The sequence below is a fragment of the Phaenicophaeus curvirostris genome, chromosome 10 (genome assembly GCF_032191515.1).
Source record: "Phaenicophaeus curvirostris isolate KB17595 chromosome 10, BPBGC_Pcur_1.0, whole genome shotgun sequence".
Classification (NCBI taxonomy): domain Eukaryota; kingdom Metazoa; phylum Chordata; class Aves; order Cuculiformes; family Cuculidae; genus Phaenicophaeus; species Phaenicophaeus curvirostris.
In genome coordinates this window covers 4,891,672-4,918,952 of record NC_091401.1, presented here as the reverse complement: position 1 = coordinate 4,918,952, position 27,281 = coordinate 4,891,672, and the positions used below count along the sequence as shown (strand labels likewise).

The 27,281-nt window shown below is 48.3% G+C and overlaps 3 protein-coding genes across 5 annotated transcripts in view; 2 read left to right on the top strand and 1 right to left on the bottom strand.

The window, feature by feature from the left end:
- The window catches only part of LPP (LIM domain containing preferred translocation partner in lipoma), a 741,798-nt gene that overhangs the window by 664,150 nt on the left and 50,367 nt on the right, over nucleotides 1–27,281 (bottom strand). The window lies entirely within an intron of this gene.
- Nucleotides 1–27,281, top strand: part of PCYT1A (phosphate cytidylyltransferase 1A, choline) — a 272,566-nt gene that overhangs the window by 241,396 nt on the left and 3,889 nt on the right. The window contains exons 1-8 of one of the 3 annotated variants that reach the window (XM_069864458.1): nucleotides 9,201–9,222; nucleotides 16,788–16,928; nucleotides 19,688–19,787; nucleotides 21,285–21,401; nucleotides 23,357–23,508; nucleotides 24,775–24,853; nucleotides 25,626–25,768; nucleotides 26,849–27,037. In XM_069864458.1, coding sequence (XP_069720559.1) covers nucleotides 16,812–16,928; nucleotides 19,688–19,787; nucleotides 21,285–21,401; nucleotides 23,357–23,508; nucleotides 24,775–24,853; nucleotides 25,626–25,768; nucleotides 26,849–27,037 — 897 coding nt within the window. In that variant the 5' untranslated portion in view covers nucleotides 9,201–9,222; nucleotides 16,788–16,811. Of the gene's footprint in view, nucleotides 1–9,200; nucleotides 9,223–13,387; nucleotides 13,496–16,787; nucleotides 16,929–19,687; nucleotides 19,788–21,284; nucleotides 21,402–23,356; nucleotides 23,509–24,774; nucleotides 24,854–25,625; nucleotides 25,769–26,848; nucleotides 27,038–27,281 lie in introns of those variants that run through there. The other 2 variants (XM_069864456.1, XM_069864459.1) reach the window with 2 other exon arrangements.
- Nucleotides 774–6,792, top strand: DYNLT2B (dynein light chain Tctex-type 2B). Its single transcript, XM_069864776.1, has 5 exons — nucleotides 774–862; nucleotides 2,080–2,213; nucleotides 3,567–3,636; nucleotides 5,681–5,744; nucleotides 6,368–6,792. Exons 1-5 carry the CDS (start codon nucleotides 789–791, stop codon nucleotides 6,413–6,415), a joined length of 390 nt encoding a protein of 129 aa, XP_069720877.1. The 5' UTR covers nucleotides 774–788; the 3' UTR covers nucleotides 6,416–6,792.

Below are 27,281 nucleotides of genomic sequence, written 5' to 3'. Positions count from 1 at the left end.
GTATGAGTTCCTGAAGGCAAGAAGCAAGGCTGGGATGTCCCTGCTGATGCTGATGTTTGATGCTGATGGTTAGGGTGCTGAGGGTTGGGATGCTGATGGTTGATGCTGATGGTTGGGATGCTGAGGGTTGGGATGCTGATGCTTGGGACGCTGATGCTTGGGACGCTGATGGTTGGGATGCTGATGGTTGGGATGCTGATGCTTGGGATGCTGATGCTTGGGATGCTGAAGGTTGGGATGCTGAAGGTTGGGATGCTGATGGTTGATGCTGATGGTTGGGGTGCTGATGGTTGGGATGCTGAAGGTTGGGATGCTGATGGTTGGGATGCTGATGGTTGGGATGCTGAAGGTTGGGATGCTGATGGTTGATGCTGATGGTTGGGATGCTGATGGTTGGGATGCTGATGGTTGGGATGCTGATGCTTGGGATGCTGATGCTTGGGACGCTGATGGTTGGGATGCTGAAGGTTGGGATGCTGATGGTTGATGCTGATGGTTGGGATGCTGATGGTTGGGATGCTGATGCTTGGGACGCTGATGCTTGGGACGCTGATGGTTAAGATGCTGATGGTTGATGCTGATGGTTGGGATGCTGATGGTTAGGATGCCGATAGTTGGGATACTGAGGGTTGGGATGCTGAGGGTTGGGATGCTGAGGGTTGGGACGCTGGCCCAGAAGCACGAAGAGAGCACAGGGTTTAGCAGCAGCTCGGAGTGGGAACGGGGCGCAGGGAGGCGGAGGCGGAAGCGGAAGGGGCGGGGTGGCCGGGGAAACGGACGCGGCGGCTATGGGCGAACTGTGCCCGCAGGAGGGGAACGGGAGCGGCAGCACCTACAGCCTCCGGCCCGGGCTGCAGCGGCGGTGAGGGGGCTGGTCCGGGGCTGTGGGGGGAGACCTGGTCCTGGGGATGGAGGGGTGCTGGGAGGGACTGGTACTGGGTGGGGTTGGGGGATGCTGGGAGGGACTGGTCCTGGGGCTCCAGGGATGCTGGGAGGGACTGGTCCTGGGGTTCTGGGGGTGCTGGGAGGGACTGGTCCTGGGGTTGGGAGATGCTGGGAGGGACTGGTCCTGGGGTGGGGGGATGCTGAGAGGGACTGGTCCTGGGGTTCTGGGGGTGCTGGGAGGGACTGGTCCTGGGGTTGGGAGATGCTGGGAGGGACTGGTCCTGGGGTGGGGGGATGCTGGGAGGCACTGGTCTTGGGGTTGGAGGATGCTGGGAGGGACTGTTCCTGGGGCTCCAGGGATGCTGGGAGGCACTGGTCCTGGGGTGGGGGGATGCTGGGAGGGACTGGTCCTGGGAGTCCGGAGGTTCTGGGAGGGACTGGTCCTGGGGTTGGGAGATGCTGGGAGGGACTGGTCCTGGGAGTGGGGGGATGCTGGGAGGGATTGGTCCTGGGAGTGGGGGGATGCTGGGAGGGGCTGGTCCTGGGGGTCCAGGAATGCTGGTCCTGGGGCTCCAGGGATGCTGGGAGGGACTGTTCCTGGGGCTCCAGGGATGCTGGGAGGGACTGTTCCTGGGGCTCCAGGGATGCTGGGAGGGACTGGTCCTGCGGCTCCAGGGGTCCTGGGAGGGACTGGTCCTGGGAGTCCAGGGTTTTGGGAGGGACTGGTCCTGGGGGCTTTGGGGATGCTGGGGATGGAGGTGCCAGCCCTGGGGCTGTGGGACCTGCGGTGGGACTGCTGGGGAGGGGGCTGCTGGGCATGGAGTGCTGACATGGGGCTGTGGGTGCTGGGGTGGAGGTGTTGGGAATGGGGGAGCCCCTGGGTTTGGGGCTGGGGGAGTGGGGAGGGCACTGGCTCCCAGACCAACACTAACACCGGACAAAGGGGGATGTGAGTGAGGAGGGGAGCACAGGTGGGAGATGCTGCCAAAGGGGCAACCTCCAATGGGGCTGGTTCCACGCCTTTGTTTCTGGGGTTTTGGCAGGGCTGTTTAGGTATCTCCGTCTTTGCTGGGCTTTTCGTCCCATGGTTTTCCTTAATATTTGAAAGCTAAATTTTCCCAGGTGGGGTTATGTATGTTTCTACATGTTGCATGAACTTTCTGGCCCTTCTGTTGCTGTTTTTTGCTCTGATAGATTTAAATCATCCACAGTAAAGGAATGCATCCATACGATACTGAAGGAGAAGCTGACCAATGTACAGTTCATCCCAGAAGAAATGCCTCAGCTTACAAAGTCTTTGTCAGAGATAATAAAAGACAGACTGAAACGTAAGGAGGTTTGATGGGGAAGTTGTTTCTGTTCCTCTCCCTTTGACAAAAGCTCCCTTTCCTTTATTCTTGAAATCTGTCTCTTCCCTGTTGACTGTCTCAAATCTACCGTTATGAAACATTCTGGCCTATGTACATAAGGTTCCTTGCCTGAGGAACTAGAAACCTAATTCAAGCAGACAAGTTTTGTTTTCCTATAGACTGGCTAGTGTGGGATGTCAGCCTTGGAGGGGCTGCAGGGGGAAAAAAGCTGCGTTAGAGAGAAGGAAGAAGTGATGCTTCATTGCTTATTTCTTCAGTAAACAGCACCATTGCTGCTTTTATTTTCTGCTGTAAGTTAGATCAGAGTTGGGTCAGAGTGGAATAGCAGGGAGATCCGAAAAAGGCCCAGTGGAAGCAGCGAGAGGAGAGAGTTAGGAGCACAATCAGCCAAGGAGGAGTGTGACTACAGCCTTACAGCGCTGGAAAAAGGCCTTGGTGGTACTGTGCAGGATGCCGTCCAACATTTTTGAGTTAACTTCAGGCTCCAGCAGGTGTTTCCTGTGTTCAGTGCTAGAACAAGTACATAGATGTCAGTTGGCACAGTCACTTTTTTCCTGCCATCTTGCTGTAGAGGGGTTGGTACTCCATCTGCTGGACTGGCCTGATATGGTGGCACAGAACTACTGTCACCCTCTGCAGGAACTGTGGATTTATGCTTCTCCCAGAGCTAAGCATCTGCTTTAAAACCAGCAGCTGTAGTCCCAGCATGGGCCGTGGCCAAGCTGATTTGCACGGGGTTTGGCTTCAGTAACCTGTTAACGTGTGAGCAGTGGCCTGAAGCAAGATTGGCCTGGGGTGGTCATTGTATCAACTGGCATCTCTGATAAGCGTTGGCATGGTAGATGTTACCAGACACACCACGTTGTGTTCAGTCCTCCAGTGCAAACAGTGCACTGAAGTCTTCCCAGGACACTGCTTTGTTGAAGACGGGCATTAGGATCTATATTTTACTTTAAATGTGATTTTGTCCACCAGCAGCCTTATTTACATTTTTTCCATGTGTCTAGTTCTTGAATGTTATCAAAGTAGGACGCTTACATATAGCATGGCTGTTCAGGAGTACCTTCTGCTTAGATGCATCTTTTGATGGATGCCAAATATCCTCTTCTCCCTTTCAACTCCAATAAGACCGTGGGACTCTGTACCTAGGAAAATGGAGCCACAAGGCTGTCTGCCCATTTTACCAGCTGCATGTATTTGTACTGGACACTTGCTTTGTAATCAGAAATCTTTAGCTTTCTGGGTCCTATTTTGGGCTCATATTTTAAACAAGGTGTTGTTTTCACTATTATTTTTTCTCTCTCTCCCCAGAGGAGGGATTTGACAGGTACAAAATGGTGGTGCAGGTTGTGATTGGAGAGCAGAGAGGAGAAGGAGTGAAGTAAGTTTTGTGCTTTCTAATTGTATTCCTATCATTTTTATTGGTTGGTGTTTTTTTTTCCTTTGGAAGCTGTTTCCACCTCTCCTATGTACAAAGATCTCTCTGCAGATGATAAAGTGAAAAGCACTTTGTTTTCTCTTTAAGTGGCAAGTGAGGTCTTGAATTGCAGCTGATTTAATTTCTATAAGCCCCATGCAGTACTGTCATGGGAATCGAGCCTAGATTGTGGGTGCTGAACACTTACAGTGTAGCCCCTGTTGCCTGACATGAGATAGAAGAATTCCTTTTGGCTGCAGTAGTGGGCTGTAGCTTTCAATTAGTAGTGAGTAGGGGCAAGATAAAAGTGAACAGCCCACAAGGTTTACGTTCTTTATCTGCTGGGCTTATCTTTATTATTGTGCGTGGTACTCAAGCAGAAGATAAGTGCAGCAGAGCTGTAATCGGATCTGCTGCTTTGGTGTTCTGTAGGTCAAGAAGGAATATCTGTACCTGCTGCTCAGGCTTTTCTCAGGAATGTCTGTCTGCAGGCAGGCTGTACCAGGGTGAACGGTTCATTGGGGTGCTGTGATTTGAAATCTGAAGCCCAGCAGCACAGACTGACAGAGCAGTTGGGGAAATTTTTTGGCTTGCGATGACAGGAGGCAAAGACTGAAGCATGATCACCAACATCCTTAATGCAAAATACTGGGTGACCAGGATATTCCAGAAGCAAAGTGGAATATTGGAATGAAAAAAAGGCAGAATGACCTGAGGGTTGTGTTAATGAGAAAAAAAAAAAAGATGAAATTCAACAGTCTTTAGGCAATAAGTCATACACGTAAGAACAACTCACTGTGCCACAAAGAGGAATCCCATGTGCTGGGACTGACTGGGACAGGCAGGGAGCTGGGCGTTTGCAGCAGGGAGAGGGAAGAGTCAATGACATTAACAAGGCAGCAGCAAGGTCTTGTCTGTAATATCCTGTTGTCGCAAATCCGGGTTCTTCACTCAGCATGCAAAGAGCCAATCAACACACTGAGTTGAGATATTTGTTTTTGTTCAGTTCTGCAGAGCAGAGAACCAGGCATCTAACACAGCCAGCCCACTGTGTGAGTTTATTATAGGGTATTTAGAGACATTCGGACAAAGAACTAAGATACAATCAGTTCTCTTAGTAGGGAACAAAAACTTTCTACACTGCCTATGATTACAGAGTCTTACATATACTTTTTCCTTCGTGATTAAAACATTTGGGGATGTTTCTGAATTAATGTGCTCAGTATTAACAACGGTGTGTGCTTTTTAGTATTTAAACGCCCTAAGGTTAGTTAACAATAGAAGTTTTCTTGACTTGATTCCAGTCCTTTTGTTTAAGCTGACATAAGATTAACAACTTTATTAAAATATTACAGACTATCCCCGCTACCTGCAAATCCTCTTCTTGTTTTCCAAGTACCTGGATGGTGTTACAAATCCTGAAGTTCCCACTATATTATTACTATTTGCACTTCTGGCACTTATTTCTTCATCACTGTTACACGTTGCTTGTCTTCAGGGTAAGGCTTGGACTGAAGCAGGTGTAGGAAAAGGCCAGCAGGATGGTTGGGGAGCAAGGAGTATGGCTGTGAAAGAACTAGAAGAGATTAGTTCAGTAACACAACGTCTGCCAAGAAATACGATAGCTCCCTATAAATAAGTTGGTGGTATGTACCATGGGGGTACAGGAGGTGAAGGGCAAGAACAAATAAGCAAATTTAGCCACCACTACACGTAGGCCAGAAGTCAAAGATTCTTAAGCACCACAACAATGAGATTTCAGGCCCTGCACAGTCGAGGTGGCAGGGTTGATTGCTGATGGGTTTGAAGATGGAGTTTGATCAACATACAAAGGGGGTTATAGCATTTGGTGGAATTCAGCAGTGGGGATTTAGATTCAGGATTCAGAAGGATGCTTCCCTTTTCCTTTATATTTAAAGGAAGCTCAGTTTGCTTTTCGAGTATCTGTGATCACTTAAATCCTTAAGTGAGCTCTGGGTAATGGCTCTGCTCTGTCTCCTTTGTCTAGCATGGCTGCACGATGTTTCTGGGATGCTGACACTGACAGCTATGCTCACGATGTGTTCATGAATGTAAGTATTGGCTGTTTTACCATGACGAAGTGTAAAGCCACTTGGTTTTGTATGGGAGGCAGGGCGACCTTAAATATGGAATAGAAAAAAACCCAAACACTAGAAGGAAGGAACCAAGACTGTATTGAAACAGTGTGACTTATGTCCTTGTTCACAAGAAGTATTTAGATATAATACCCAACGCAGTAAAACATATTTCCTGTGTGGGTCATACACTATGGTACAAAAGTTGTTACAGTCACACCGTTATACAGGTAAGGAGAGGAAGCACAAGAGATAAAGTCTGTTCTTATACACTTTGCTGAACTGCTGTCACAGAGTACAGCTGGACTCCAGGACTGAGCAAAAGTCAAGGTTTTATTTCATTACAATTTTAATTTATTTTAAACTGACAGCTAAGCACCCGCAGGTGTGCAGATGGAGTAAATTGAGACATTTCTAGCATGCAAACACACTAGCCTGGTTTATACCACAAGTGAGGTGAATAACAAGCTAAAAGACAGAAAATTGCAATATATTACAGGTTGTGCTCTGATCTAAATGTTCCCTTAGGTCAGCTTTTGCAGTTAGGCTAGCAAAGAGCTTGCCTTCACTAACACAGAACCTTTCTTTCTTTTCACCAGGACAGCCTATTTTGTGTGGTAGCTGCATTTGGCTGCTTCTACTATTGAAGATGGCAAACACTGCACAAGACAGGGCTGGGGGAGAATGCCTAGGGTATTTTTTATTAACATGCACAGAAGCGTCGTGTTCTTCCTTTAGTACCTGACAGAGTAACAGCTCTACCAAGTCTGTCCTACACGTCTTCTACACACTACAACATTCCTTCTTCCTTGTGAATATCAATATAGCTTTAAGCACAATAATATTATGCCCTTTATTTAAATCGCCCTTTGTTTTTTTATAGCGTGTTGGGTTTGTCCTAAAAAAGTATATTGCCAGTAGCTGTTGTTTCCAAGGCAAACTCAGCTTTCATCTTGAAATTCATTTGTTAATGAATGAAATATTTATAAGAAATGGAAGATAATAAATCTATGTATTTAATATTTCATCTCCTTGGGTTGATCATTGCCATTTCCACTGTTTGTCCTTTTCCTCCACTCTAGAAGACACCCATACAGCCAACTTCATGTTCTGGTTATTTGCATTTGCTCCCGTGACTCCCATTAAGATTTGGGCTGCGAATCCCAGCTAAGTGACACATGAGATGATATTAACTGATAGGAAGACAAGGTATTTAGGGCATTAGGTCATGCCAGCAGCCTGCACACCCCACGGGCTCCTCCCTGCTGTAACTCCTCATTGGTTTGGTGCAATTTGGCACACATGGACACTGAGTAATCACTGCTCATTGCCGTCTTCAGTAGATAACTACAGTGCTTTCTCAATCTCCCTGTCTCCCTGTAATTGCTTTGGAATATGAGGGTGGATGTTTGGAGCCCAAGTGTTAGAACTCCAATCTCAGAAAGCAGCAGTAGAAAAGGCTGCTGTAGATTAGAAAAGAGGCACTGAAGGCTCTCATCTCCCCAGAAGGTAGAGCACCGGGTTGGTTCGTGTGAGAGTGGGTGTCACCAGCATGCATCTTAGGTCCCCTTTGGCAGGTGGGATGAGTTGCTCTGTGGGGATGCCTGTTCTCTCTGTGCTGACCAAGGAGCAAGCATAGCTGAACCATTTCAGTGGCATGAGTGGCTTTTAGAGTACTGACGTTGGGTGAGGTCAATGCTGAATGCTACCTTCATGGACTGTCACGGCAGAATATGCTCTGCCCATGCAGCTCTTGGAATGCTGACAAGTAACAAATTATGACACATCTTCTAGTATCACTCAGCTACAATACTGGAGGCAGCAGGTTCCTGTCTCTCTATTGTGTTTGTTTGAAAGTGGTAGTGTCTCATTTTCCTCTGGTGAGGAACAGAGGGGATGGTGTCCCCAGTGGCGTGGTCACTGCCTGTGGGAGCTGCGCTGACTATGTGATGGTGCCCATCGGTTCGTGTACGACCTGGGAGCGCAAGCTTTGGGAACGATGAATCCCTCACATACAGACACTTGCCAGGAGATCCCCTATGCCCTCAAGACTCTTGTTTTGATGCTATTATCAAGTCACAGTGATTAAATCATAGAATCATAGAATAGTTAGGGTTGGAAGGGACCTTAAAGATCATCCAGTTCTAACCTCCCTGCCATGGGCAGGGACACATCCCACTAGATCAGGCTGCTCAAGGCCCATCCAACCTGGCCTTGAACACCTCCAGGGATGAGGCAGCCACAGCTTCCCTGGGAAACCTATGCCAGTGCTTCATCACTCTCATCATGAAGAAATTCCTCCTTTACCTCTTATCTACATCTGCCCCTCTGCAGTTTATACCCATTGCCCCTAGTCCTATCACTACAAGCCTGTGTAAACAGTCCCTCCCTAGCTCTAATTTCAGCCCCCTCCAAGTACTGGAAGGTTGCTGTAAGGCCTCCTTGGACCCTTCTCCAGGCCAAACAACTCCAGTTCTGTCAGCCTGTCCTCATATGGGAGGTGCTCCAGCCCTCAGATCATCCTTGTAGCCTCCTCTGGACCCGGCTCCATCTCCTTATGTTGAGGATTCCAGAACTGGACACAATACTCCAGATGAGGTCACACAAGAGAGGAACAGAGGGGCAGAATCCCCTCCCTTGACCTGCTGGCCACGCTTCTTTTGATGCAGCCCAGGACACAACTGGACTTCTGGGCTGTGAGCCCACATTGCCGGCTCACGTTGAGCTTCTCATCAACCACGCACCCAGGGCAGCTCTCAATCAAGCTCTGACAGGGGAGGTTTAGGCTGAACATTAGGAAAGATTTTTTTACTGAAAGGGTCATTGGGCACTGGCAGAGGCTGCCCAGGGAGGGGGTTGAGTCACCTTCCCTGGAGGGGTTTAAGGGACGGGTGGACGAGGCGCTGAGGGACATGGTTTAGTGATTGACGGGAATGGTTGGACTTGATGATCTAGTGGGTCTTTTCCAACCTGGTGATTCTATGATTTTATGATTCTTTGAAAGCAGGGATTGCCCCGACCCAGGTGTAGGACCTTGCACTGGGCCTTGTTGAACCTCGTGAGGGTCACACGTCCCACTTCTCCAGCCTGCTCAGGCCCTTCTGGATGACAGCCCAACCGTGGGATGCCACCTGCAGACTGGATCTCGCTGTCTGCATCACTGATGAAGATATGAAGCAGCAGCGGTCCCAGTACGGACCCCTGAGGTTACGGATCTCCATCCGGACATAGGTTCTCGCCTTGCGCTCGCTCCGTCTGGGAGGCTTCGAGCAGCCGCAGGGGTTTCCCTCGGCCCGAGCGGGGCCGGAACGCGGGATGCGGGCGCGGTTTCCCGGGGCGCGGCCGGTCCCTTCCTGCCGGCCCGGCCCGACACGCGGCGGCTCCGCCCGCGGCCCCGGGGGGGAGCGGGGCGGGGCGGGGCGGCGCCGGGAGAGGCGGCCGAGCGGCGTGTGAGGTGAGAGCGGAGCGGGGGGCTGGCACCGGGGAGAGGGGGGAGTGATACCGGGGAGAGGAGGGGGGCTGGCACCGGGGAGAGTGGAGAGTGATACCGGTGAGAGGAGGGGGGCTGGCACCGGGGAGGGGGGAAAATGACACCGGGGAGAGAGGGGGGGCTGACACCGGGGGGCCTGACACCGGGGAGAGGGAGGGGGCTGACATCGGGGGAATGGGGGGTGACACAGGGGAGGGGGGGGGTTCACACCGGAGAGATGGGGGGCTGACACCGGGGGGGGGGGGGGGGAGAAGTGACACCGGCGAGAGGGGGGGGCTCACACCGGGGGAATGGGGGGCTGACACCGGGGAGAGGGGGCCTGGTACCGGGGGGAGTGACACCGGGGAGAGTGGGGGGGCTGGTACCGGAGAGAGGGGGGGGCTGACACTGGGGGAATGGGGGGTGACACTGGGGGAATGGGGGGTGACACAGGGGAGAGGGGGGGTTCACTCCGGGGAGGGGGGGGCTGACATCGGGGGAGTGAGGGGGACTGGCACAGGGGAGGGGGGGCGGTGCGGGGAGAAGGGAGGGGACTGGGACTGGGACCGGTGAGACGGGGGGCTGACACTAGGGGGGGGGGAGCCTCACAGGGGGAATGGGACACTGGCATGGGGTTGGGGTTGGCACCGGGGAATGGAGGGGTGACACCAGGGAGAGGGGGGATTGGTACTAGGGGGAATGGGGGGTGACACAAGGAGGCTTGGGGTCTGACATTCTTAGGGGTCTGATACCGGATTAGGGGGGTCTGACACTGGGGGAATGTGGGGGGCTGACGCTGGGACTGGGGTGCTCTGACGCTGGGATGATTTGGGGCCTGTGGGGAGCAGTGAGGTCTGTCTCCAAGGGGATTTGGGGTGCTGGGGGAGGCCATCACGGAGGGGATGTGGGGAACGTGGGGGGCAGTGTGGTCTGTCACTGGGATGATGTGGGGGGCTGTGGGGTTCTGTCACTGGAGGGAACATGGAGGACCCTGGGGGGCTGTAGGGGCTGTGGATGGGGGACTGTGCGGGTGTTTGTCATGGGAGGCACAGGGGATGGAGCTCTCGCTGTGGGACTGGAGTGGTGCCCATCACGGAGGCTGGAGGCAATGGGTGGGTTTCAGTTGGAGGCACAGGAGGGGAGGCCTGGGTGCTGTGGGCTCGCTGGGGGGCAGGGCGGCACTGGGAGGTGCCATATGGCAGGGACATGGGACACTTGGCTTTGGGTGAGGGGACAGTGCCTGCCAGGGAGGGGCCGTGGTGCACAGCTTCCCCTTCGGGGGGTGCTCAGGGAGAGGCTGGGGCTTGGGCACAGGGCTGGAGGCTGGCAGGACCGGCAGCGGTGCAGGCAGGCTGAGAGGAGGCAGTAGCAGATGCTTTGGGAAACTTTTAGAGTACATCTCCAAGGCTTGAAGTGTGAGGGCTTTCGGGGAGATTCCCCCAACCTAGGGGATGCAGCCAAGGCCTGGGCAGAGAGGAGCAGAACAACGAGGAGGTGTCCCTGGCTGCAACGAAAGAAGGTGTGACCCAGCTGCTGTGCAGGCACACATTCTCTCTAACCTGCTTTTTGTGTCCACCAAAGTTCTGGCCATGCTGATTAGTGGTTTTGTAATTAGAGTTAAAGTCTGCAGGAATTTTGAGAGCTGTGATTCTTCTTTCATACCCTTGCTTATGCTGGAGAGAGGTGCAACGTGCAGCAGGTGGCCTTTCCCTCCTCTGTCCCTACCCTGTGCTGTTGCCGCACCAGTGCGTCCAGCCTGCAGCTGGCAAAGACTGGTGTGGTCAGAAGCAGGTACTGGTGTGTTTCCATCCTCAGGACTCCTGGGCCTGAGGGCAGCAAACATATTTGCTTTTGAAGTTCAAATGACAAATACCCGTGCTTTATTTCCTGAAGGAATTTGCTGTATATACAGCATTATTAAAATTCATGACTTGGAGGTTTCTTGGTCTAATATCTGTATTGTAACCGTCTTGAAATTACTCTGGAACGAGCCACAAACAATTGTTGTTGGAGCAAGGATTTGGTGTTGATGTGTAAGACTACTAGAGGGGGTTGCCTCCTAGTCTCAAAAGGCTCTGTTGCTAAGCTCTAAAAACAAAACAGGATAGAAATCAACACAAAAGTCAGGACAGAATGAGCACCCATCCTTGTACTGTTGTCCCTGGACAGGCTCCAGATCTTCTCTGATATTCCACATAAACCCTACTCTTGGTGCTTCGCTCACCGCAGCAGATAGTTTGTCGCGTGCCAGGATGCTCAGTGCCTCGGGGTTATGGTGTACCCAGAAGGGATGTGAATTCATGAAGAAAGTCTTGCCAGCAGTTTCTCTTATTTTTGTGTGTATTTCGTAGCAGTGCTGCTTAGGTGATCACATTTTCCTGTTTTCAGTTGTGATGGGGTTAGACAGAATTGTCTTGAGCCATTTGGGACTCATTTGTTGGTGAAAAGCAGCATCTTTTCATCGATTTCAAGACACAGGTACCAAATCTGCATGCTCAGGCTCTGCTTGAGCAGATGTTGTCGGCTTGCCCGTGGCAGTAGGGGATGGGATAGGGTTTTTTTTGTTATACCCAGTATAGCAAAGATTTGGATGCTGTTGGGTCGGAGTGTGTCACTGACGGAACTGGAATCCCTTTTGTATGTTCATATGGCTGTTAGTGTGCTGCAAGATAACTGCTTTTGCTCAGATGGAGTACCTGAAGCAACCAGTGTTTTAAGTGTAGACAGGACTCTGCCTGCCAGATCCTGCAGTGACCTTTATAAGGGGCTTGAGGGCTCAGACCATCTAGATACAGCAGGTGCTGAAAGTGGAGAGAACAGCCGTGCTGGGGGGAGTTGCAGGCTTCTCTGAAGGTGAGCAAGCTGGGTCACAGTCATTAGCACATGGTTTTTCAGCAGATGATCTGAGTCTGGAGATGGGGCAGAGCTGGGCCTGGGAATCCTGGACTCAGAATGAAGTTCCCTCGGAGATTGGGCAAGATTTTTAAGCACAGATTGAAGAGAGATCCTGATCTCCCAGTAATTTTGTACAGGTTAACCCTCATCTTGTAAACAAGCTTTCATCAGATTCAGGAGGAGTCTGTGATGACTTGTCTGTCATTAACCTCTTCAGAGTCCTTTTGTCTACAACAGATCTCTACAGGGATACACACCAGTAAGAGTAATTGTAAACTGGGGGTTGAAGTGAGAGGGAGCAGGAGGAAAAGGATTCTCTTGTCCCCATGACCAAGGAATGTAGGGTTGTTTGGATACTTTACAGCCTGGCAGGGGAATTACCTGAAGTGACAGGGCTTCTTCCTTTTTCCTGAAGCTCTCACTTTCACATTGCTCATGTTCTCTGCAGGCACCTGGCAGAGTGCAAAGTTTAGTAGTATTTGCCTGCAGATGAGTCAGCAGAAGACATATAGCTTGCTCCTATAAAGAGAGCAAGGGGGAAATGATCTTGTAGGCAAGGCAGCACATGACAGCTACATCTGACTGTGCCAATGAGGAACTATAGGGGAGTCTAGGAGCTGTGGGTGTTGAGGGGTCTTGCTGGTCCAGCCTGCCACTGTTGTGCTGGCTCGGATCTGGGGTGAGAAGTGGAGCACCCTTGGGCTGAAGCATTTACTGAGTTGTTGCACTCAGCTTTTGTTTGGCACAGGCTTCGAGTTTAAGTGGCAGCTTTTATTTTGCCTTGGCATGTAAATCTGCAAGTGAGAAACAGTGGAAGTGACAGAAGAGATCTTGCTACTGCATCTACATTTGTAGAGAATGTTCTTCAAGAAATTCCTCAGAACATCAAAACACAAAGAATGCAGATGGGCCTTATCTCCTCATGCCATCAGTATGCTTAGGATGCAGAAATATCTAATCTGCTTCTCTGGTGTAGTGCAGAGTTCTCTGACACCGCCAAGGCAGAACAGAACATCAATGCTGTCCATTAAGATGCAGACAGTGAGATAAGGCTTTGACTAAGCATGAGTTGCCACACCTGTTCTGACCTTCTTCATCTGCCAGAGGTGTTAAGTTTGATGTTGTGGTTAAATTCCAGCTCAGATGATGAAGTAGCTAACTCATGCTAAGAGGGAAGTTTTAAATTCCTCCCCTGCTTATATATGTTTTTTTCTTTGTGGTAATCAACACTTGTCCTTCTTCCCCTGCAGAAGTGGCTGCCTTTCAGTTGGATTCAGTGATTAGTGATTCGCTGACGGGGAGTGCTGTTCTTTCCTCAGCTGGCACTTGGCTGCTCCTCGCAGAGCCCTACAACTCTCTTGAGGTGAGCTAGCTGGCAGGTGAAGCAAAGCACTTCTTTGATTCATAGTATGCACCAAAGAAATAATTTTCAGAAGCAAAGCCCCGAGTGTTTTGAAAAGTGGCACAGAGACGCAGAGACTGTCATTTGCCCATTGCTTTCCTGAATGGGGCACTTAGAACTTTGCTCCTTGAGAGCAGTTTCTCGTATTCAACATGGACTCAGTAGTGCTGGAGGGAGATGCCTTAAACAAAATAGGATGATGTTAATATTTCACAGCAGGGCTATTACTTCTGTCTGCCTTTTTTTTTCCTTGGAGGTTTTCAGAAATCTTTGAGAGTGATGCTCTTCCCCTTCCCTATCTGCTGCATATGTAATTAACATTAGAACAGTCAGCGTGTTACGCATTTGGGGAAGCAAAGCTGTGTGTGTTAAGCTCAACTACAGATGCCAGATCCCATTGTTAGTATGTAATTGTTTGGGATGCTATTTTAGTCATTGGGTCAAAATGAAGCATTCTGAGATAAGTAGCTTTATGGCAATAAGGTATGGTTTGTTTTTAAAAAAAGACATGTTCCGAGTTTTTCATGAGGATGAGTTTGGTGCTGGGATGACTTCCCAGAAACGCAGTAGCCGCTGGACAGTGGCTTTAAAGATCTGAAGAGGGATAAAATTATTTCCACCCTGAGAAATGGAAAAGTGAGTTAGAGTGGAGGAAAGCAGATGGTTGGGTATGGGAGGGGTTGAAGAAGCTCTTGGGGATTTCTCTAGGGCCTGGACAGTGCTGCTGCTGTACATCAGCGTAAAACACAGTGTTGCCATGCTGTAACCTGCAGTTCTTTGGCCACGAGCCCTGCACCCAGCAGTGAGATGCTGTTGGTAACTCAACAGAGAGTGTACTTGTGCGCAGGGAAGTCTGCTCGCTCTGAGGGACCAAGCTAACATGTGAAGAGCTTCATCTGTTTGTTCATGGAGGCTGCTATGTCCGTATTTAAGCACCAAAGTTTCTCCCAGTGCTTTTTAATGCTTTGCTGTGGTTCAGATTGGCTGCGTTCAGCACATTAAGATACCTTTTAATTCTTTCCGAAGGGAAGGAAAGTGAGTAGTCAGAGACCAATAGGTGACTTGAAGCACAGTGAAATTATTTTGACCAAATAACAAGAAAAACGGCTGCTGTTTCCCCCCCAGCTGTTTCCCCAAATGCTGGGGTTGCTTGAACCAGAGGTCTACTGCTTTTTGGGAACTGTATGGCTTCTGCTAGGACCATGGTAAATAACTAATACAGAGCATGCTTGCAAGATGGCACCTTACAAAAGCTAAGAATTACTTGTCACACCCAGTGTTTTCACAGAGGTACTCTGGAAGCTGCTGTATTTATAGCACAGATCTTGCCTGAAAGTCAAATATTTGCTTAAGTGTTTGATGACAGGGAGCTCAGCATTGCAAACCCTTTTTACCTGAGGTTGGTTTTGCACATGCCCCTATGTTTGTCTGTTGTTAGGAAGTAGTAAATTAATTACTAGAATGGTGGAAACACGGCAAACTAGATTCAAGCGCATTATGGAGTGAGTGGTGGATGGCTCGTGTGGTTCTGAACTGTCCTTGTGGCTGCTCTTCACTGGAACTTTTGTCTTCTCCCCAGTATTTTTTTTTTTTTATTCCCTATTTACTGATATTCTCATTTCCTGCTCTTAGTGCGTCGTGTTAGGCCTAGCAGAGCAGTCTGGTGTACATAGCCCAAGACCAGCTCAGCTGTATTTGGCCTTGATGCTGTTCGTAAGGTATCATCTTGGTGCTGGGTGGGGAGGACAGTATGTTCACGTTACTATACTGTGTTTGACTCCTTACTCTGGAACATTCCTTAACCTTGAGTAAGTCTGATCACTAAATCTACTTCTTAACAGCAATTTTTCACAAAGCCTACACTTCTTGGTTGCTGAACAGCAGAGCTTTACCCAGCAGTTCTTACCAAAAGCAGTTCTAGCTCATCCCAAGCAGGAACACTCAGCAGGGAGCCTCCGCTGAGAAGCAGGGTGTTCAGAGAGGCATCTGCCCTTTCTTGTACCTTGCACTTGCCCAACCTAATGTGTTTCCAGCACACCCACCACATGTGGGTGGAGAGGCATTTTAAATTCCACATGGTTCTTATTATTAGTCTGTCAAGGCACACACACAAACACCATTCCTGGGTGGAGGGGTCATGCTGGTCTCAGGAACGGCAAGTCAGAAATGCCATTTGCTGCACTGGAGGGCTGCAGTCTTAGTGAGTGAGATAGATAATGCTGTTCTTTAGTCATAGACTTTCCAAATCTAGTACCTGTTTCTAACTCCTGCAGCAGCTGAAAAGGGAATGTCTGCTGCCATGCCTTTCTATAAATCCCTAGTTTTGCATCAGCTGTGTGAAATGCTGGGCTTCCTAATGCTCCAGGACCCTACAATGACTCCAGCTCAAAAGTACAGATAGTTTATTTCTAGATAGCTGTCACAATTTCTGTCCCAATGTCTGTCTGTCTATTCATCACAGGAGCAGTTCAGCTGAACCACTGCTAATTACAACCTGGTACATAACGTGCCAGAAGTAAGTGTGCCCTAATGTGGTGTCAGCAGCTGCTTCACTATTAGCTGAGTCACCACTGCAGTGGGGACAGCGGACAAAAGGGGAACTTGGTGGCAGCTATCCCAAGGTGAGCTGTCCCCACTGAGGAGCTGCAGCTTGGTTTTACACAGACAACAGAGCAAACAGCAAGCCAGGTAGTTATTTAAGTTTTGACCATGGATTACACCCCTTCCCTCACCCTTATCTTTCTGTTTAAACCTGTCCCTTCCTCTCTTCAGGATTGTACAGGGATGCAGCACACTCACCAGCTGTCTTGATGTGGGGGCAGAGCACAGAAGCTAGAGGAGTGTTTGTATTCATCAGACTGAGAGCTGGGGGAGGGCTGAATGCGGACTGGGCATGTCTTAATCGTTAAGTTGCTTTTCAGATGCTAAAATAGCATAATTAGCCTTGTAGTAATGATTTATCACTTGCATTGCAACTCTTCTGTAAGTTTCTCTCCAGCACGCTGACTGCTGCACAGTTCTTTCTGCAGAACAGCTCTGAGTTGCATTAAATGATTCAGTATTCCCACCAGGCACTGTTTGTCAAGCCTTGCCAGCTGATGCCAAATACAACTGGCTAAGCCCCCTTGTTAGGTGGCTGTGTCTTTGTGCTGACCTTCTGTACGCTGAGCCTGCTGTTGACTGATTCTGCTTTGGAAGAGCTGAGAAATATCTCTGGGTTTGGGTTTTTTCCCTCTACTTCATTTTATTCCAGTTCTTACTGGCCGTTCTTGGCAAGATGGAGCCACCGACCTCCTCCAGGCTGAATTCCCGAAAGAGAAGAAAAGATGAATCTGGCCCCAATGGGGCGACAGAGCTGGATGGAATCCCTTCAAAAATGTCCCGACGCTCACTCGTAAGTAAGCAGAGATAGCTTTAGATGCTTGCAACATTAGAACGCTGCACCATAACAGCAGAAAGATACATGCGATGAGGGGAAAGAAGCAAATGACAGTAGTTACCCTTCTTGCAAAGCCAGTTTAAAATCTTCCTTTGTTCATACTAATAACATACTTACAATGCGGGCTTAAATTAGCTCTGAGGCAAGCATCGCTAAGCAGCTTTTGTGGTGTGTCCGGCTTGTTTGTAGTCACTTTGGCTCAACCAGAACATGCATGCATGTAGATATCCATGGAAAAATAAGCATTCATTTTTCACAGGCAGGTTTTCTTAAGTGACCCCACAAGAGGGAGAAATTCACCTAACAACTCATGCACTTTGCAGAAAGTCCTCGTCAAGACGGGGAAACTGCAGGAGTGTCTTAAGCCTGTAAGCATCTGCAGAAACAATCTGTTAAATCTGCGCTCTGAAACTCCAGGAAGATGGCTGTTTGTTTCATTCTCTTGGTCAGGCAGGAGACTGCATTTCTGTTGCTGGTACTTCGGGAGCGTTCAGAAAAAAAAACCCAAAAAAACAACTGAAAAGATTTCTCCTGGATCAGCCTTGGGATGACTTTAACAAGCTAAAGCCAGTGGAGTCTTTTCTGCGGAGGGGTCTGTTAACCCTAGTGTAAAGGGTTGACTTTAACTTGCCCTTGCCATAGTATTGCAATGATAGTCTTTTTAGAGCTCTTCTCTGCACTTTCCTGGAGCTGTTCTGTGTATCACATGAGCTGTGGTTGCTCTCTCCTTATCTCTGTCAAAAGCCAGCTACCATCTCTGCCACGTTATACAGGGTTCATAGTCCATGGCAAAATACAGCGATGTGTTGCAACTTTTCTCTTTCATAACAGCATTGTGCTCTTCAGGAGTATTTCAGTCCTGTCTTAGAGCATTTGACGGATGGCAACCATGTAAGAGCAGCACCAGCAGTGAGATTTGGGGAGGCAAGCGTTGGGAATGGAGGCTTGAGTTGTTGTGTGACTTATCCCACAAAGCATTTATATACTTGCCAAAATCCACCCTGTCCCCCCATCCCTCTTAAAGACTCCACTTGTGTCAGTGAGGAAAGAGAAGAACGCAGGTTATTCCATGGGAATTGCTTGCTCTTCAGGTTCTGTGTCAGAAATAAAGCATCTGTCTATGAACAGCGCAAGACAAGTAAGATCTAACCACTTTCTAAACCTCCTGGCTGTCTTTTAGCAACAGGGCTAATGCAGACCTCCTGAGGAAGGGTTTCTCTCTTCTTCCTTTCGTTGAAGATTTATTTATTATACAAGAGTAATAGTGTTGTCTAACTGTGACATTACCTTGAAGCCTTTGCCACTCCCAGCTGAACAGCTGGCTGGCAGAACATTCCCCTGAAGCAGAGGGGCTCAGCAGCAGATGGTGGGAACCAGCCTGCTGACGCATAAGCCTGTTGTATTGTGCACATCAGGTTCAATCCTGACCCTTGCAGGCGATGCAGAGGAAGGGCAAGACTCTGACAGGAGCTTTTGAGGACATTTCTTGTTGATCCTCTGATAATTCCGATAGGGTTTTGTTATGCTTTTAGTCCTAGCTTCACAGGGGGTATGTGCCAACCAAACTGCAAAGAGACTGGTTTTATTCACAAATCCCAGATAAAATGGCAGCGATGAAAGGAGACCTGCAGGTCATCCTTACCTAGTAGTAGGGATGCTGGTAGATGAGGTGATGCGCGAAACGCGAGTACTAGAGCCTCAGTAAGTTAAAGGAGACTTGCAGCAGTATCTCTTTGGTTGAATGCAGTGGTCAGTCATTGGTTTCCTGTGCACTTCACTTTGAGCACTCTAATAAGGAATGATGTTAGCAATAATAGCAGCAGTCTTTCTGGTTACAGTGGTGCTGGGTACCATGACAGGATGCTGCAATGGGATAGGAGGCCAGAGAGGAAACTGCTAATTAGCTTTTGGCAGCTTGAAAGTATCAATGTAATGATCTGCAGGCTTGTTTCCTATTCTGGCTTAGGAAAGAGAAATCCCTTGCTGCCCCATACCTTCCAGCTAGAAGGAAATCGAGCTGTTTGTTCTGTTATGGGAAGGGCAGATGTTTTATTTTCATTCGGAGGAGACAAGAAATGATGTGTGGACTGAGCTGCTGCTTAAACATACTGCTATGGTCAAGCTAGGGGCTTAGAGGGTTTTTTCTGTAGCACTTGGAAATATTCTGGTGCAGATTGTGGTCAGTCTGTCGCTATGTACGTCTCAGAAATGGGTGACAATACACACATTCCCTGGGACTTAGTGCTGCTGTTGGTATTGCTCTTCTGCTTTTTCTTATACTCAAATCGAGGAGCCGCTACAATTTGTACATCACAGCGCAAGCACTCTGGCACAGAAAGTGGTGGTCTTGCTCGGGTTGACGTGGCTGGAGCTGCAGCAGTGAGGTTTGATGAAGCTGGCCTTGTGCTGCTGTGAGCAGAGGTCTGGTTTTACCAGCTACAGATCTGACCCTCCACTTTTCTTGGGTCCAGTACAATTACCACTTTCTTTACTCTACTTTTCTCTCTCTCTTCCTCTACAAACTTAGTCTAATCACCCTGCAGGGCTGTTTTGAGGCATAACACTAGTTAGTCTTTTAATACGTGTGTTTGAATCATGCAGAGACACAGGGAGTCACTTAGTGACTAGGACACCGCAGTGGCAGTGCTGCCGCTATGTGAGTGAATCCACGCTCACCTTTGCATTCTCACAGCTAACCTTCTCTGGCTGTTTAGGGACTGAAGGAACCGGCTCCATTTTCGGATGAAGTCGAAATTGATTACAGCAAGCCATACATCAGAGTAACGTATGAAGAAGCGATGCGAGGAACACCCTGTAAGTAAAAAAAAAAAAAAAAAATTGTTTAATTGCTGGGGTTTGACGGGAGCACGAGCATGATTGTGATATCTCTGAGACCAAACCAACCTGACTTCGCAGCCACTGACTTTGTTAATCTTTGGTGATTAGATAACTGTTCCCGTGTGAAACTGGGCCTACCAATACATCTGAAGTTGGAGCTTGTGTGTGTTCCAAAGAGGAGGCAGAGGCAGGACTGGCTCAAAGGATGGCTGCATCGTTTTGCCAAATAGAGTGTACAAATAGTGCCATTTTACTTGGCCAATCTGTTATGGCTATGGAGACAATAAAAAAGCTGCACTTTTACCTACCTGACTGCTGCTAAGAGATGAGCCAACTCAGGTGGAGACCTGGCAGCTGTTTCTTGCCAGAGGTTCTGGAAATCCAATGCATTTCACAGTCTCCGTTAATTTCCTAGCTGAAAGTCTCCAGGGCTTGCATGAAAGTCTCTGGTTTCAAGATTGGTGGCTCACCTGCCTGCTAAGACTAAAATACACTACATGATTCCTTGCTGCTGTTTATTCCTGTGCTCAGGAACTGTAGCTGCTGCAGGAATGGAGGGAAAGGGAAGGCTGTCCCAGCCAGTTTCCAGAACACGATTGTACTTTCGTAAAAGCCTGCCAGGACCAGCCCCCTTCTGGCCCACAGAAAGCTTTTGCAATCTCAGATCTCCACATGCTTGACTCGCCAGAGTCTCCTGTCATATTCAGACTGAGGTAGATTTGCTGAAAAGTGATTGTAAGAGGCTGTCCTCAAATTGACTTCTTTGCTTAGCTTGAATTTGCATGCTTTGCATCAACTCATCCTCTTGCTGCCCAAACCTATGGGGTTTTAGCTATCCTGCTAGGTCTTCTCTTTGCCCTTTCCTCTCTGCATTTTTGGTGTGCCTCTGCTCACACCGCTCCTCTGAATCTGTCTGCCAGAGAGTAGCAGGCCATTCTCCAGTGTGTTGGATACCAAGAATGTCTGGCTTTCTTTTACCATCAGTAAAACAGTCCTGTGCAACCCCAAATCAGAAGTCAGGGAGCCTACTACTGCTAGTGGAAGTGCTAGACTATCTCACTCTGTGGTGACCTCAAAGAGCTAAGCTACAATTTTGTTATTTGTCTGTGGATTTAGCTGATAGTACCAGTGGTTGAGCAGAATTGTATATGCTTTTCTTTGAGTAGTGCAGCTGGGCTTTTGGATAGAGATGTAAGCTTCATGGGTTTGGGGGAGTCGATGATGCTGGTGGGGGATCTGTTCCCTCAGCCAGACTGTGGCAGTGGGCTGCAGGGGAGGTTGCTGGAAAGGTCTTGAGATGCCATCTGGCAGAGAGCCAGCCATTTCTCTACGCAAATTATTGCTGGCTGTGGCTCTGCATTCTGACAGTTTTCTGCAACACCTCTGTGAGTTCTAGAAGGTCGCGAGAAACACACATGGGCTGCTTCTCCAGGAAGGCGTCTTCACAAATGTCTCTCTGTCCCTTTGGCACAGTGGATCGCCCCGTCAGAGTTTATGCCGATGGAATATTTGATTTGTTTCACTCTGGACATGCCCGGGCCTTGATGCAAGCGAAGAACCTCTTCCCAAACACATACCTCATTGTTGGAGGTAAGGAGTGACTGTTGACTTTAGCTGCCTTAGGTGTACAGCTCAACTCCGTCTGCGGTTGTGCCTGCAGATGGCACAATAGGGTTTTTGTCTGTGTGGCCTCAGTGGCTTTCACTGCAGCCAGTTGTCCCAAATCTTGTCGGAGTCTTACAGCAATGTGCTGACAGTTGGATATTTCTGCAGAAAGATAACCCTATACCAAGGAAAATAATTTGAATCATACTATTCTAAATTGACTCCTTGATTTTCTGAGAGATGCTGGCGAGTTGCACATCTGAGTATCAAGGGGCAATTGAGCACCTGCCTCTTGAATGAGACAGTTAGAGAATGAGTAACTGTCCCTCCACGACTGGTTGAGCTTTACGTCACCTCTATCACCCTGCCAGTCACCCTGCTGCTCCAGCTCTCTGCTGGCGATTGCGTATGACTAATGCCAAACAGATCCTGCTAGGAGTGTGGAGGTCACTGTGGTTCCTTGTGCGTGTGCCTGGCCACGTGGAAGTCAGTGAAGCCCCGTTTCTCCAAAGAAAAGTTCCCTATTGTCTGTTACGTATGAAAGTCTTCAGACGATAGCAAGAATATCCTGCTGACTGCCCAAGGTGATCTAGCAGAGGTGTTTCAGCCAGGCCTCCTTCAAGAATGTAATAGGAAAAAAAGAAACTCTTTCCCCTGGCTGCTGTAATACACTGGCTTCTGTCCAGGCAGTGTCCCCGTGCCTTCGCCCACCCTAAAGGAATGTCAGGCTGTGCATGTTGCCTGTCAGGAGGTGACTTCTAGTCAGGCTGCATAATGATGGTGAAGTATCAGAGCTGAGAATAACTAGTTTTCTCAGCTACCGTTATCTTCCTGAAGCAAAATGAAACTCTGATTCAGCGATAAAGTGATCCTGACATTTTCGTGTGGTTTGTTTCATTATCACAGTTTCACTCACAAGTGAGGGCATTTTTATAGTGATATTTCTGCATTTTTTGGGTGCGCTACTGTAGTGTCTGGATGGGGAAGGGAGGGAGGAGAGACGAAATAGTTGCTCCAGCCTGCGCAATGCACTGACATGAGAAATCTTGCAGGTGGAAGGACATCCCCATGTCCATAAATGTTGTACGTCAGACAGGAAAATCACTTCAGGTCAAACTTAAGTTATTAATGTAGCAAGATGTGTAGCTACACTCTACCTCTGAGAGCCTAGTGAGGAGATGGAGGGTAATGAACTGCTCCACTTGCACCATGAACTGAGACAACAGGCCATAGCCCAAGTGAACATTAGCTCCAAGCTGGGAGCAGTTTCACCCACTCTTTATCATCTGTTTGTCTAGAACATAAATATAACCAATACCAGTGACAGTGGTAATGCCTTGTTTACTCCTGAGTCTGATAACCAAATAAACTTCCCTCTTTCTCAGCATCTTACATTGCAGATTATGAATTTATTTATTTACTTTCTCATAGAACATAATTAAGCTAACTTGACTTACTGTGAACTCACCTTTTGTTTTAATACAGCTTTCCAAAAAGTAGACTGTGGTTTGGCATTTTATGAAATCAGAAGCTGAGCCTTGGGCTTCAGTTTCCAAGCCTGAGACATCCATAGGTTTAAAAGCAGATTTCTGCCCAGTAGGCCCCCAGAAGCCATTTCAAGCAGGAGAGTTGCCTTTTGTAGTGGCTGGTTCTCTTCAGAAGTGTTGTAGGCTCTAGAGACCTTCAGGGCCTGAGGTGTTGGTCCCCAGCTTGGCCAGAAATCCTCCAAAGAGCCTGCCTAAAATTGCTCAGGAGTTCCGTGCCCTGCAGCACTCCCTGTTCCTGGTGCTTTGTGGCTGGAAGAGCTGGGTTTGAAGTGCCAGCACCAGCCTTCAGCAGCAGCTGGCATTGCCTGGTTTAGTAGGGGTGTGTGCAGGGTCTTTTTATTGTAAAACATGGGGTAAGTACCCCAGGCTCACTCTTCTCTGTCTGTTTTTCAGTCTGCAGTGATGAACTAACCCATAACTTCAAGGGCTTCACGGTAATGAATGAAAATGAGCGGTATGATGCTGTGCAGCACTGTCGCTACGTGGATGAAGTGGTGAGAAATGCACCGTGGACGCTCACCCCTGAGTTCCTGGCAGAGCACAGGGTAATTTGTGAAATCTGATCTGCTCTGAATTTTGATTAGCCTCTGTCTGTGTCATCCATGGGGGTGACCTCTGCCTGAACAACCTGTTTCTGTGGAAAATCCTTAAGTATAGAATGAACTGGATTATGGGAATTGAGTCGGTTTCTTGGGAGACTAAAAGCATTTGCTGAGCTGGCAGGTAATGTTAAAATAATGTAGAGACTGTGACATGAGGAAAAGGCTGAGAGAGTTCTCGCTGTTACAGGAGAAGTTGATGCTGGTTACAAATTGGTGCAAAATACAGTAGGGAGAGGATAACAGGAGTTGGAAGGGATTTCTGGAGGGTGTCTAGTCCAACTCCCTGCTTACAGCAAGAGCAGCTTAGATCTACATCAGCTTCCCTGCAGCAGGAGACCTGGCAAGCTGTCTTGAGTCTTTTATCTGTTGGTAGATAAAGTGATAGGAGTCTCTAACATCTGTTGAACTGCTTTGGGAAGTGAAGGAGTCAGTCTCCAGGGGAGTTTGCTTAGTTTACCCTTGTTGCTGTTAACAAGTTGTGGAGTTCGAAACAGCTGCATCCTTTGTCCCAGCCTTTCCTCTCTGATGTGTGCTTAAAATTGATATGAAGTTACCAGTGAGAACTGGGACTCATCTGTGATGCTTTTTAACAGAGGAAAATGTCTTGCTGTTCCCTGTTATGCCCCTGTGGAGGTGTGGAGCAAAAAGTTCAGAGATCCACAGAATCATTTAGTTTGGAAAAGATCTTTAAGTCGAACCATAAACATAACACTGCCAAGTCCACTGCTAAACATGCCCTAAACATCACATCTGCACATCTTTTGAATACCTCCAGGGATGGTGACTCAACCACTTCCTTGGGCAGCGCTTTCCAGAGCTTGACAACGCTTTCAGAGAATATTTCCTAATATTTAGTTTAAACTTCCCATGGCGCAACTTGAGTCTAATTCCTCTCATCCTATCACTTGTTACTTGGGAAAAGAGACCAGTGCCTGCCTTGCTACAGCCTCTTTTCAGGTAGTTGTAGACAGCAATCAGGTCTCCTCTCATCCTCCTTTTCTCCAGACTAAAAAACCCCAGTTCCCTCAGCCACTCCTTACAAGACTTTTTCTCCAGACTCTTCACCAGCTGCTTTGCCCTTCTCTGGACACACTCCAGCAGCTCAACGTTCTTGTACTGAGGGGCCCAAAACTGAACACAGAATTCAAGGTGCACGGTCCTGCACATTCAAGATAAAATGTTGACTGACATAGGTTTCTTAATTTTCAGATCGACTTCGTTGCACATGATGATATCCCCTATTCTTCTGCTGGCAGTGATGATGTTTATAAGCATATAAAAGAAGCAGGTGAGCTTGAGTCAGATTCTCCAGGGCTTCATCTCAGAGATCTCCTGTAGTTTTTCCTGTGCCCCTGTGTGGCAGGATTATGCCTGGGGAAGTGGGTCTGCCAGTCTGGGAACAAGGTCTGCCCAGGAGGTTCTGAGGGCAGGAAGAAGCCCAGCTTTGGGCTCTACTTCATAAGACGAAGACTTTTCCATGTCCCAGGCCAAGCATCACCCAGCAGTAATTCCTGTTTCCAGTCTAGTTGTTGTGATTGAGTTAACAGCCACATTTTGAAAGAATACGAATGTTTGTCTTTCAGATTCTCACAAATTGAAAATTTCATGAACTTAGCAAAGTGGCTTCTCTAGCTGTTTGCTGTAAAACTCAGTGGGGGTGCAGCTTATTTAAATCTATCCACACCCTGCAGTCAGCACTTGTTATATTTCCACCCACTAAATTGTAGGACCCCTTATCCTGTCCTTGTCAGCGCACTATTCTATATGCAGTGGATTATAGTCAGTAGTCTTTAAACCAGCTAAAGTGAAGACGTTTTCAGTAGAAAACATGGTATTTAGACATGGGTTTGACATGCTTTGCTCTTACTTAGGTCTTCTTCATTGTCCCAGGAAGGAAGGCCCCGGTATTGTATACTTAAGGACAATGCGGTGGTGTGAGAATAATTAGCAAATGAGCTCTTGACAGGAGAGATTGTTTCCTACTAGAAGTGGCAGCAGGTTTGAGGTTTTTTGCTGTGTGTCGTGCTACAGCTGTCCTGGGTTGTGTTCCCCAATTTTAGGCATGTTTGCACCAACTCAGAGAACTGAGGGGATCTCAACATCAGATATCATCACCCGGATTGTGCGGGACTATGATGTTTATGCCAGACGGAACCTCCAGCGGGGCTACACAGCTAAAGAGCTCAACGTCAGCTTCATAAATGTGAGTTGATGTGTATCTCACCTCAAGCTTCGTGATTCCTCTCACCTCAAGATTCGTGAAGCAGAATCTTACAGTGTGTGGAGAAGCAGTCTTGTCTAGTGGTAGCACAGCACTGCTGTATGCCAGTAAAATACCAGTCTGCAGAGCTAAGCAGTTGCACCAAACCAGCCAGTGTCTTGGGAGTCGAAATTAGACTTCTTCTGCCCCTGAAATGGCCTCTGGGACCCACCCAGAGGAACTGGGCTTTTGCTAATACTGCTCCATTGTCAGAAATGTCTTGGTGACATTTTACCTGTTGAAAGAGACGGGTTGCGTGGTGAAATGCCTGTTTTCTTGAATTGAAGGAAGTGTAGGTTGTTCTTGGCAGCAGCTGCTATGTCTCATCTCTCTCCTCTTCCCTCAGCCACCTTCTTAAGAGTCATTTGTTAAGATAAAATCTGATTTTGTTCTCACTGCACTATTCCATTCCTGGAGCTGCAGGAGCAGCAGTGCTTGGGTAGGAAAGAAGGACAAGCTCTGATCCTATGCCGAGAAGCTCTAGCCCACAAGCAGAATACATGGCAAAAGGCACTTCTGATGCTGGAAGTAAAACAGCAAACATCTTTATCGCTCAGACAGTATGCCTGTTTCTTTTTAAATACAATCAAACACAAAAATGGAACAGGAGAGGTAACGGCTGTTTGGCCTCTCCTTGGCATGTAACTTTGCCTCTGTTTAAAAACACCCAGCAAAAAGACTTGTGCTATTGTGATATGCCAAGAGACCTACAGCAGGTCACTCAAATCTAATCTTCATATTGTATAAATATTTCCCTCTTCCATGCACTGCTGTGCGATAGTCCTTATCTCTGGGTTTAGTCTTACTTTGTGTACTGTGCCAGTGCCTGCCACACAGCATCTGACAGCCCCGCTGTGTGTCTGCCATTTAGTCTACGAAAGAATTGTCACTAGAGTGAAGAAGTGTCACAAGACTAACAGAGGTGCTGAGTCTCAAGCAACAGTTCAGTGTAATAACACAGAGCAGAGCTGGTCACCACTCAGATCTGGGAAGCTTTATTCTGATCCACTGCTTACTGTACAGGAGAAGAAGTATCACCTCCAGGAGCGTGTGGATAAGGTGAAAAAGAGGGTGAAGGATGTAGAGGAGAAGTCAAAGGAATTTGTCCAGAAAGTGGAGGAGAAGAGTATCGATCTGATTCAGAAGTGGGAAGAGAAGTCCCGGGAGTTCATCGGCAATTTCCTGGAGATGTTTGGCCCAGAAGGAGCATTGGTAAGGAACCACTGGGGGAAAGGGGATTTTGGAGAGCTTGACAGTTGTTGTAGATGTTGCAGAGCAAAGGTTTGTGGTTTGTTGCAGTCCTTGATGTGCTGCCAGTCTTCAGAAAAGTTGTCCCAGACTTGTTTATAGGGACCCTTCAGCACTGCCAACTGGATGACACCAGTTGTGGTTGTAGCATGAAAAGTCCCCGTGTCCCACAAGCTGGCCTGTAAACTTCCACTTGTGTTCTGCAGGC

Bases quoted from the DNA above. Each gene is read 5' to 3' on its own strand.
- DYNLT2B (XM_069864776.1), top strand. From the start codon at position 789: ATGGGCGAACTGTGCCCGCAGGAGGGGAACGGGAGCGGCAGCACCTAC. The intron at 863-2,079 runs GTGAGGGGGCTG...TTGCTCTGATAG, and splicing joins CGGCCCGGGCTGCAGCGGCG to ATTTAAATCATCCACAGTAA. The intron at 5,745-6,367 runs GTAAGTATTGGC...TCTTTTCACCAG, and splicing joins CTCACGATGTGTTCATGAAT to GACAGCCTATTTTGTGTGGT.